The sequence below is a fragment of the Xenia sp. Carnegie-2017 genome, unplaced genomic scaffold, assembly GCF_021976095.1.
Source record: "Xenia sp. Carnegie-2017 unplaced genomic scaffold, XeniaSp_v1 HiC_scaffold_19, whole genome shotgun sequence".
Classification (NCBI taxonomy): domain Eukaryota; kingdom Metazoa; phylum Cnidaria; class Anthozoa; order Malacalcyonacea; family Xeniidae; genus Xenia; species Xenia sp. Carnegie-2017.
The window spans coordinates 3,518,364-3,531,027 of record NW_025813481.1 but is presented as its reverse complement, the minus strand read 5'-3'; the positions used below and the strand labels follow the sequence as shown (position 1 = coordinate 3,531,027).

General features: G+C 30.2%; 1 protein-coding gene across 1 annotated transcript in view; it reads right to left on the bottom strand.

The window, feature by feature from the left end:
- The window catches only part of LOC124438779, a 130,883-nt gene that overhangs the window by 111,088 nt on the left and 7,131 nt on the right, over nt 1-12,664 (bottom strand). The window contains exons 9-14 of the mRNA XM_046988975.1: nt 9,102-10,561; nt 8,574-8,882; nt 8,284-8,473; nt 7,894-8,165; nt 6,564-6,602; nt 4,103-4,192 (exon numbers count right to left, since the gene is read on the bottom strand). Coding sequence (XP_046844931.1) covers nt 4,103-4,192; nt 6,564-6,602; nt 7,894-8,165; nt 8,284-8,473; nt 8,574-8,882; nt 9,102-9,411 — 1,210 coding nt within the window. The 5' untranslated portion in view covers nt 9,412-10,561. The remainder of the gene's footprint in view (nt 1-4,102; nt 4,193-6,563; nt 6,603-7,893; nt 8,166-8,283; nt 8,474-8,573; nt 8,883-9,101; nt 10,562-12,664) is intronic.

Genomic DNA, 12,664 nt, shown 5'->3' with positions numbered 1-12,664 from the left:
AAAAAATAAATAAAAAAATTCAAAAAGAATTTAAAAATGGAAAAAAAAAAACACTTTATATTATTACAAAACTATATAAAGTCTGTAGTGTAAATTTTTAAAAAAAAGATATATAGTTATTATATTATTGTATTAGTATTCATTACTAATAGACAGGTTATAAAATTAAGTAAAAATGTCTATTGTCATTGCCATTATAAATGAGATCTATTTTATAATTATTGCTTTTCTTGTAAAACGTGTCAAAATATAAAATTCATCATAATTTATACTCATTTCCAAGTCAATTACAACGTATTCATTTTCATGCTGACAATTGCTGCAGAGAAAACAAAGAAGGAAAAGAATATTTTGCAAAGAAACTAGAAATAATTGATGAAAATATAAAGGAACTAAATTCTAATAGAGAAATATGTAAAATAACTATACCCTATGATCACATCTTTAAACTCTACATCAAATTAGATGATAAATATAGTTTTAATTGTTCATTTTGTCAAACTCATAATATTAAATTATTGTGTTATGGACGTGCGCCATTAACAACTGAAGATTCTATCAAACATCACGCAGAGTTTTGTTGTGAAGGAAACGAAAATTAAAGAAAAAATTGAAAAAAAATTGAATTTATCGAAAAGAAAAAGAAAGAAGGAAAAAAATAAAAAGCATACAAGAAAGAGAAATAGAAATTAAAAACATGATAGTTTATTGTAACCTCATTAAATTGTAAACTTTATTCATTTTCATACTAACATTTAGTGGAGAATAGGTGATTTATTTTGGAAAAATGGATAAAAATAAAATTAGTATTGCAAATGAAAGATATAGAAAATTATTTTACAAATATTGTTTTTATTGTAAAGAATGTCAAAGATATCAAATGGAGGCTTTATATAGTGCTTCATTACCAAAAAATCCGACACATTGTGTTTTTCATCATTTGTATGTTTGCTGTAAAGAAAAAGAAGAAATAAAAAAAATTGAGGAAGAAATTAGTTTTATTGAAGAAGAAAGGAAAGAAAAAACTTAAATGTCGTATAAAACATACCATACAAGCAAAATCAATACAGAATACAGAAAATTGTTTTATAAATATTGTTATTATTGCAAAATATGTTTTCATCACGAAATTTATTTGAGTTTGAAAAATTTACCAACACCAACTGGAACAGAAAGTATTGATTATCATGCAAACGTTTGCTGTAAAGACAAAAAGAATTAAAAAGAAAAATTGAAGAAGAAATTCAATCGATAAAAGAAGAAGAAAGAAAAGAAAAATAAAGATATATTAAGAAAAACTTAAAGAAATAAAAAAAAATATTTTTCTTTTTTAGAAGAAAAAAACTTTTTAATACAAAATGGATAAAATATATTTAATTTAAAATGAAAAATGTTTTATAAATATTGTTTTATTGTGAAAATGTCAAAGATATCAAAAGCTTTATATAACGCATCATTAGAATTTTAATTCATCATTCATATAAATGCTGTAAAGAAAATAAAAGAAATTGAAAAGAAATTGAATTAATAGGAAAAAAAAAAATGTAAATATATATGGATGTAAATAAAAGTAATAATTTTCTTGAAAATAAAAGTGATAATTTTCTTGAAAATGAAAGATATAGAAAATTATTTTATAAATATTGTTTTTATTGTAAAAAATGTCAAAGATCTCAAAAGCTTTTAAATAGCGTATCATTACCAGTATACCCATCAGATTGTATTTTTTATCATACATATACTTGCTGTAAAGAAAAGAAAGAATTACAAAAAAAAATTGAAAAAGAAGTTAATTTCATTCATAAAGAAAGAAATTATACAAAGGTAAGATATGAAATTAAAAAACTCAAATGAGAATATATTCATTTTTTAATCCAACTTTTGTTGTGTTACAGAAAGAAAATACAAAAAAAGGGAAAAATGAATGAAGCTAAGGATATAAAAACAAGACTACAAGAAATATCTTTATTTATAAAAACAACAAACATGTTAGTGCAAAAAGAAATTAAAGAAATAACAGATATGATTACAAAAAATGAGGAAGAAAATGTTTTATTACATTTGAAAGTACTTGATAAAATTAATGTGGTAGAAAAAAATAACAATGTTGATAAAATTAATGTGTTAGAAAAAAATAACAATGTTGATGAAAATAATAAAACTGAAAAATCAACATTTGTTACACCTACTGGATTATTTGGATAATCTACTGCTAAAAAATCATTTGATTTACTTAGTAAGGACGAAAATCCATTAGCATTTGATGCATCTTTTCAATCAAGATTTGGTGGTGTACCCATGGGGTCGTTTATTAAAAAAGAGGAAAAACCCCTGTCATTTGGTGAATCTAGGGGTTTATTTTAAAAAAACTTCTTTAATATAACATTTTAAATTGTAAAAACATGTAATAAATTGTTTTTTCTTGATTAAAATTGTTTTGCAATTTTTACATTTTTTTTCATTTTTTTACATTTTTAAATTTATTTTTTTCAATTTTTTTCAATTTTTTACAATAATTTTCATTTTTTTACAATTTTCTCTATATTTATACTTTTTTATATATCTACTTGTATCATAAATATTCAGTCACTCGAAGAGAGAAGATGTCTTTCAAAAGTAGAATTAATTCAATTATTCAAGAGCTGAAATTTTTTTGGAAATATGATGGTCAAAACATCTTTTTAATAAGTCTTCTCCATATTGGATTTCTTTTCTGTCTTCATAAAGCAACAACGTCTTTGGTTCAACCTGTTAATATTGGTGTTTGTGATTAATTTTATGTCAAGTTTTTTGGTAAGCATATTTTAAATTTTTAATACTTATTAACAATATGACACTTACTTGTTTATCATCATTTTTTTAGAAAAAATTTAATTTGGGATGAAGAATTTGGTGAAAAGGTTGATTCCTTTTATCGTTTCTTTAATGTGGATGAAGCATTGAAGCGTGACAATTCGTATCATCAATAAATTTGGACTTTGGACTTTCCATATTAATCATTTTTAAAAAATTGGACTTTGGACTTTCATCAATGTAATTATTTTATATTGTATTTGAAATATATATCTTTTTTTATAAAATCTTCTTGTTTATATATTTTATATTACTCTTATCCACTATTCTAATATATATATGTATATTATCACAGGCTCACCCTTCTCTATTTTTATGTTTACTACCGCTGACTGCCTCAAAAACGATCCCCCCGGTTTTTTTTATTATAAGATGTATTATGACTATTTTTAGACATAATACATTTTATAATAAAAAAACTTGAGCCTGCGATGATATATATATATATATTAGTTAACTACTGAGGGACCTCAGGATCTTTTCACTTTAAATGCGAAAACATTGAGATTGAAAAATCAAAGATGAAAGCACCTGTCGAGGTGAAAAGAGTTCGGAGAATTAAAGAACCTAATGTTTTTAAGGTTACCTTCTGAAAAGCTTGTGTTTTTGACCAGAATTATTGGCTTTTTATTGGCTATCAATAATCAAATAATATGTTTTAAAAGGATGTTTTCAACAATATTCTATTTAAGTTCATTTGTGTACGTGTAACGTATACATGTAACAGACACGTTGATCATGATGGTTTTCACAATTTACTTTTAGCATCATAGCCAGTTTTCACTTTCTATACATATTGATCAAATTTCTATGTTTACAAAGTTTAAAATTTTTACATGATTTTGATCCACAACATTTGTATTGTTTTTGAATTAAAAGATTTTAGTTGGCTACATATAACGATACCTTTTAAAATTAATTTATTGGGTTACAAATTATTGTTTGTGTTTAGCGTTAATTTATTGGGTTATAAATTATTGTTTGTGTTTAGCGTTGAAAACCATGGAAATGTTTGGGCAAATGTTTGCTAACACGGTTAATACATCAGAGCAAGATAAAAGGAATACTTGCTGAGTTATTTCACTCTTCATTACATCTCACATTTTTGACCGTTAACAAAAGTATGTGAATAAGGAAGATATAAACGAATCTCAATGGTTACATTGCATTCTTGTTTCTACTTAATATTTCAAAAGGCAATAAAGATTACGTTTGTGTAAATATTTGCATATAAAATTCCATTACTTACTAGGTCCTGATGTAGAAGACGTTATACCAATATCAGCATCACTGTCATTATCATTTAGTAGATATAGCAACGATTCCTTTTCTTCAGAAGCTGAAGCAATGTAAATATGAAACATTTAAGTATGATAATATTACTAAAAAGTATTGCAACAAATGTAAGCTTTTATTTGTTAAACTCCACACAAAAAGAAAGTTTCCTTCTAGCTATTTAACTTTTTAGATTTTTTGGGAGCTGTAAATGGCTGTTTGTTTCCGACAAAGTGTCATATATTTTGTAAACAAACTTGATCATACTGATTTCGTTGTGACTGTAAGATGGTCTTACTATGAAGAATCTGAGCGTATTTTTACCGAATCAAAAAAAGATGTTCAAAAAATTATGTTAACTATAGGTATTTGGCTATGCCCTCGAATGGTACGCAGTACTTTTACTTTTTACTAAAGTCTGTTTTCCCTCTAATACTTTCTACATTTAATGCACATTATTAAGAGTTCTATTCAAGCCTAAAATCAAAGTAATTTAGTCACCAATAATAACAAATGATAATCGGATCGGTAATGCAAATTTTAGATGTTTTAATTGATGATCAGAAAAGAAATATCCAAAGGATTTGAGACGTTTGCAAATGATATTAGACATAATGCAATCTTGGTGATATTTTCGTCGTCCTCTTTCCTAAAGATAATCTGGACGAGCGACGCAGGTATTCTAGTTTAAAAATGATAGTCCTCGTTTTCTTTTGAAAGCTTGTCTCAAAGATTTCTTTAAATCTTTTTTGAAAAATCTGCTAGTTCTCATGTAGATAACATGTGAAAACTACATTTTTAATTCACATTTTTTGTAACTTTTTCATCAATGAAAAAAACAAAATGTATCAGACAAAATAAAAAATAATGGTCCCATAATTTAAACTCTTATGTTTCTTCAACTTTAATTAGCAACATGTAGTTAATGGAATTCACACAAAACATTAATATACAACATGCAAATGACACACAAAAGTACATGAGTAAAACAAAATACAATTGACTACTCTACTGACCTTGAACTTTGTTTATAGTAAAAACATCAATACATTTTTCATAAAAATAAATGTATAAAATAAAATGGTAGCATCATGTAACCTTTTACTTTATTCTTTTAATGCAAAAGTTGAATTTTCTCAGTTTTTTGAGTAGCTAAAATATACAGTTCGAAAAATTTGTATCAATATAAACCAACATCCCTCAACTATACTCAGCATCGCTTCGGAAGATAACATTGACCTCGGTCTGAATAATTCTTGATATTGCTCAGCCTCATCCAATAATTTATTACGCGCGGAAAATTCCACCTTGTTGAAAATAGCCTTTAAGTACATTCATCACAAAAAAATTACAATTGTCGAATAAAATAAAAGTGCCCTATTGAAAGAAAATGATTTAATCACTTGTTTACAAGGCCAAACAAGAACAGATTGTAACGAATCAACACTGTACATTGGTATGAAGGCCGGATGTTTCGAGCGTTACACAAACCATACTCCTCATCGTCCCAGCAATCGTATAGAAACGGAACTGAGCTATTTAAATACGCATGGCTTAAGGAACGAGACAAACCATTTAATATCTCATGGTGTCTTTAGTAAAATGCGTATACCGTCAAGATTAGCATGACGTAAATTGTATTGTGTATGTTTAGAAGGAACAACTAACATCATGAAGTCAAACCGAAAGTACGAAACATCCGAGATGTTAGCTAAATGTCTTGATAGGAAGTGCTTTTTGCGCATTTATGAATATTAATATTTGTATCCTTTTTGTTTTGCAACGTTTTGATGCTTCATGCATCACTTTCAAGCAACGTATAAGTACATAACCATATTAAAAACAAATAACGTAAAACGGTGTTTGAAGGTCACGATTGCAATAATTGTGTTAAAGTGATGAAAATTAATTAAAACAATAAATAAATTAGACCTAGTTACAGAAACAAAAAACATTTTGCAGACATCCAACATAAACGTACATATCTACACTCAAATCTACTTCAATGAAAATCAATGACTATTGTTTAAACGATTCTTAATGACAATGAATTTAAACATACGATGGAAGTCAGGCTTTACAGGTCATGAATACAATGACATTTGCTTTGTGCGATGTACATTTAAAGATTCGACAGATTCAACATAGATACGTCAGTTGCAGTCTAAGAGAACTGTCGGCAATGTATAGTACTATCAAAATGTTATTTACAAAATAGTATCCACTGACGAGCAATGGATTACATGCGCAACAGGAAACCGACTACACATGCAGTATTTCTACACATGTATGCAACGCTTTTTTTTTAATTGAAGATTGGTGTACTTCATTAAATACATCATAACGGAAAACAAAAAGATAAATGAGATATCGTAGTTGACGTGAATCATTAAAAATCAGCATCATGTAAACATATATTGAAAAGACTTATCTACCTATTTTTGGAAGTTCACCCAAACTTCTTTCATCGTTTACTACAAAAAATAACATGAGACATACGTACGTCTGTTTTTTGTATTAAGTATATTGTTTAAATGTAATTCAAAGTTATACATATTCATACATATATAACTTTGAATTACATATTCAAACAATACTTGATATGATTTACTACCCAGTGTTTCACGCCTATATTGACGATTTTCAGTTAAATTAAAATAATAAAACTATGGCTCTGTTAATCAGTGAACTTATGTACTAATCATCATGTAGATGATTTCACTGAATATTCAAATTTAAATTGAATCAGTGGTTTAACTTAACCTTATAGTAAGAATGTAACAACCAACGTTGCAAACAATTTCTTTGCATGATAGAAAAGTATTTAACCACCCTCTTTAAATCTTTACAAAATCTTAACAGCACAAACCGCCCAATATTAAAAGCACAATCGTCAACCACAACCGTTCTATCACAAATAAATCTAAAGCCTTTTTTTAACCAGGCGGAATTTTCCGCGCGCGACGCTAAATTTGCAACATGATTGGTTGTCATACAATAATGACAAAATCATCTACCAATCATGCGCGTTATTAAGCCCTTAATAACCGAGCTTGAGGTCTTTACGGAGAAATATCGGACCGATGTCTTTTTGTAAAGACCGAGCCCGTAGGGCGAGAGAACATCAACACTACCTTGGTTCAATTAATTTATCAACTGAACTTTTAATTCTCCCCGTATCTCCTTCACGAGCCTCAGAGCTTTACTAAGATGGAGACTAAATTAGGATATCTTAAGATAAACCAAGTTGAAATATTTATTTAACATTTACACCTTAACGTAGCCAGCCTGCACATTTCCTATGGTTATGTAAATTCTCATGGATAACCATTATTCATCTTTTTATAAATCTATTCTTCTCACAGCTAGTAAACACAAAAACATTTGGATACAAGTGGGAGTAAAAAGTCGAGCTGGCTACGTTACTGCATTTACACCTTACACAATAATACATTGACCTAAATATAAGCAATCATGTAAAGCAAACTCTAAAGTTTATCAGGACATGAAAGTAGTCAGGCCTCAAGAACTTGGAGTCATTATTCGAAAATTTTGCAGGTCCGTGCTATGTAAATTTTAATGTGTTTACTTACTGTGAAAAAACAGATGGGAAAAGAACAATAACGATCTGAGATTTACATAGCATAAACAAAACTTGTGGTCTGGTTGTATGTACAAAACTATACTTTGATGCAACTGCTCAATCTGACAAGATCGTGCTTTGCTTTGAAAAATTAGACAACCACTCATTCCAACTTCACTTACCAGTTCTTTTCTCGTTTTCATTTAACTGCATGATTCCATCAACGGTGTCTTGCGGAACTTGATCAGGCAGCTTAACATCCAAATCCCTTTCTATCTCATGAGCTAAACCTCCTTGCTTACACTCTTTCAATGCTAGGAGCAGTGCTCTTACATTGGCATGTTGTCCATCTCTATCAAACCAAGTGTCCAACACATATCGTGTGGGGTTACCAGAGAATTTTTCAGCAATGATGTTTTCTTTACCTTGTGGCAAATTCACTGCTTTGTACAGGCTTGAAAAAAAGTCAATTTGTGCTCAGTTAAGGAATAAAACTTTACTAAAAACATTTAGTTACCTAAAGATAAAACATCAACTGAGTTTAAAAAAACTTTAATTCATTTGAAAATCACCTTCTCCAGTCATTCTCTAATAACTCATTGCCTTTGTTTAAGCATTCTTCTAACTTTCTTTGAACATGGTCAGGTAGATCTGAGCAGGTTGTTTCAAGATTAAACTGGGCTGTTGTCTGCCCAGTCAGATGAGCACTTGTTGACTCCTGATAGAATTGTCTCTCATCAATTAGTTCGCCAGAATGAGTAGCTGACAAATCAGTGAGGTAAATTTGACTTACAGGATATGTAAAGGGATAAATATTTATATGTAATAACAAGGAGGAATAATTATTACATTTTTTACATACCTTTTATTGACTGCCTCAAATCATGGGCAAGTTGCGGCTGATTTATATCTAAGGTTTTGAAAAAACATTGGAATGCATCAGGCCCTAAACGCGGAAGCACATCACATATAAGCTTTTCCACTTTTTTGTCCAAAGATAGTTCTTGCAACACAGCTCTGATGTTGACACCAGGATTTCTGCTTGTGATCGCCACATTGTTGGATAAACTTTCAACCATTTGAGCGACATTAAGTGATTGCTTAAATATGGACAAATGGCTCACAAGAATTTGACGATGGACCTCTTTCATTCTAGGCTCTTCAGTTTCTCCTAAGTAAGACAGTGGTAAAATAAAAGGTTTAAAACTTTCTGATGTTTCTGTTTATATATAAGAAGATGGTTTTTCATTAAAACTTCTGCAAGTGAAGTCGATATTTGCATTCTTATCTTCTAGAGAATTTTACATCTTCAGAATGAATAAATAATAGACAGGCAAACAAGCTCACAGTACGTAATATATAACATTATAAGAAATAAAAAATGTCGTACTTTGCGTGGCATTTGGAAGTATATGGTTCACATTAAGTCCGGCTAAATCAGCCAAGTGTTCCCCAACCCATCTTTGAACTTTAAGTGTCGCTCTAATAAAGGATATGAATGCTTCATCTCCTCGCCGATGCAGCAAATTAAGAAGTTCCAAAGTACGAGCTTCAGGGGTGGATTCAGCTCGAATTTTGTCTTCGCAGTTACGATCCAGAACGTCCGTCATTTGTGGCCAAACAGCATCAACCTCAAGATTTCTTTTGATATATTCCCTGTTTTTTCTTAAAAATTCGCGATGCGCTTCAGACATCGCCATTATCACCGAATATCGGAAATACAGCCTGCAAAAAGTTCCATAAGAGTCCTCACGATCGGGCCACCCGTAATAGAGACCTATTTCAAATTCCGAGGTTCAGAACATCAACGGGCCAACGCACATTTTCATATAGGGCAGTCAAATTGTGGAACAATTTAGACAAAGATGTGAAAAATTCCAAGTCTCTTGATTCTTTTAAGAAAGCTTTAAAAGATCTTTTGTAGTTCCATCTTGTAATGTTACTTTTATCTTTAAAATCGTTTTAATAATAGTCTTTTTTACAAACATTTATAAGTGAAATATGTATATGTTTTCAATTTTGTAAATAGCTACTGAAAAGCCCTATAGGGAGTACCTATTGTTAGTCATTAAAGTTCATTAAAGTTCATACAGGCACTTCAATTTCGTTGTAAACTATTCTAGAGCTTTTCTACACCTAAACATTCCGTGGTAAAGTTACAATTCCCACTTCCCATTCATCGCAATGACAGTGGTAATGACGTGTGAAGGTTTTTCCCCCGCTGGGCCGCTTCCCCAAACTCGTCCAGCGTCTTAACCAGGGTCCTACTCGCCCCTGTTTTTCAGCAAATTTTCATCTTTCTGAAGCAGCTCGATTAAGAAGAAATAACATTATTTGTCTTCTTTTTGACATCAAAATGAACAAGCTTTTGATAGTTTGGTCAGTAAAGAAGTAAATGTGTATATTGCATTGCTGAATTATAGAGAAAATTCTTAGCCAACACTGTATTTTTATAATTTTTTGTTCTTGTACATTTGTACTTTAGGAATACAAATTGACTGTGATGACATAATGACTCTTTATCAGTAATATTTTTAAGACTAAAGTTAGTGTACATTATGTTAAATTGGATAGTATTGCTTGGTATTGCCCTGGTATTGCCGATTTGCAATCGATTCTGACCAATGATTCTGACAGATGGGATACAATGAACTGGTCATTGTTTGGTGGGTTTTCGAAATAGCCTTTGCTATCTCAGGTGGGATGACTTGACTGTTTGTCAAGCAAAGTCACACTCTGTTATTTTTTAAGAAACATTTTCTTATAATGGTGAAAAAGCCATGGAGAAAAATCTTGTACGAAGAACAAAATTACCCAGATAATTATGTTGACGAGTCTTTCCTGTATGAACTGAAAAAAATGGTAAATATTTGAGTGAAATCTAGGAATGGTAAAAGATCGATAATTATGCCTACGATTTGAGTTGGATGCGTATAACGAAGTATATTTTTTAGTATACACGAGAAACTATCATTTCTGGATTGTCTCCAATGAAGCTGCAAGAGTTTCACAACAATTTAGCAGGTTAAAATCAGGCTATCTTTGACTATCATCCTGTTCGTCAATTCAATTTTTGGGAACTGGTTGTTTGTTTACGACAGTGTCATATATTTTGTAAAATTGATCATACTGACTTCGTCGTGACTGCTGTGTAAGATGGTCTTACTAGAAAAAATCTGAGCGTATTTTTACCATATCGAAAGAGGATTTTCAAAAAATTATGTTAACTATAGGTATTTGGTTATGCCTTCGAATGGTACGCAGTAATTTTACTTTTTACTATAGTATGTTTTCCCTTTAATACTTTCTACATTTAATGCACATTATTTAGTTTTACTCAAGCCTAAAATCAAAATTTGACAACATAATAAGCTATAAGTTTCTTTTTACCATACGATAAAAATATGCCAAAGTCTATTAATTCTTAACAATTAATTCTTAAAGACGGTTTTTTAAAGAGCATATATTAATCCTCTGTTATTCTAGAATATTCTTCGAATATTCATCGAATACCACGGGGGGCGACTCCAATTTTTCACTTCGTGAAAAATTTCCCACCATCGTCGCCTGGATTCTCGGCGCTCCATCCCCTGCTCGAGCATGGAGTAAATATTACTTCGTAATATTCACATCATGCTCTGTGCTGCCGAGCGCCTCCGAACCGATGCTTGTTAACACTTGATTTCAAAAACATATAGATTCCATATTTTTAAACGATAGATTATAACCTCGAGATTTTTACCCCCTTTGAAAACAATTGTTTGTTAAAGATAGTTTTTACCCACTGTTTAAAAGTAGTATAGTACATGGGGGATATGAGAGCACTTTCTGTGCTCTCGTACCCCCATGTACTATACTACTGGTAATAATGAATAAACTTTGGTAGTGAATTAAACCTAGGTGAGAATATCTCAAAATATATCCCATAAATCGTCAACACAAAACAATTGTTTTCAGCATGCAAGTACAATAAAAATAATATCTTCTTTATTACACCGTTCCATTATTTTATTTATAAATAATTGTTATCAACATATATAAGGATATTGCATGACCATACGAAACAAAGAATATGAGAAGTCTTCAAAGAGATAAACAACTAAAAGACTTTATGCCAAATGAAGATTGTTTCTATACCGATGAGATGTCTGAAATTGAATGGATCTAAAAGCATTCTCAAAACGTTCTGTAAGATGACCTAAGACATGTAGTAGAAAATATAAAGATAAAAAGCTCCAACGCTGTTTTACAAACAGCAAAGATTTTCACAAAACAATGATCTGCTTAACAACCACTTTTTTTAAGAATACATGTATTTGCAAAAAGTTCAATTGTTTCAGATATACTCCATATTTCAAGCATAACATAGTTATGGAATTTTCATTCTTACAATGGAGATAATTTAATTCGGTAAAAGAATAATTATATAAATATTTCTCTGATGTTATAGGGCGAGCCATTCGTGAAACTATTACGAACTCTGCCAAGGTAAGCAGCACATTTGAATAGGTATTTTTCCATTATCACCATTATGGAAATTGTAGGAAATCAACAAGCAATACCTGATACTTTATACACAGAGTTGCCAAGTTTAATATAATTGCCATAGACCATACATTTATTTCTTCCTTATTTAAATGTACTGCTTACCTCGGCAGAGTTCGTAATAGTTTGATTAGTTTCACGAATGGCTCGCCCTATAACATCAGTCAATGATGTCGCAAGCCTTTCGGAGGAATCGGCGGAATTCATTGAAAACCGAAATCCTTCCTTTGTATGCAACAATCGTCAATAAGAGAGTTCATCAAACACAAAGCACGTATAGAAATTCGGTTGGAAAAAACCGCTACCTCTCGGAAGACATAAAAATCCGAAGGGCGGAGTGGACTTATCATGTTTTGACTTTTTTTGCTTCGCCAAGTGTATCAAAATTATTTTGGTTATTTGATATAA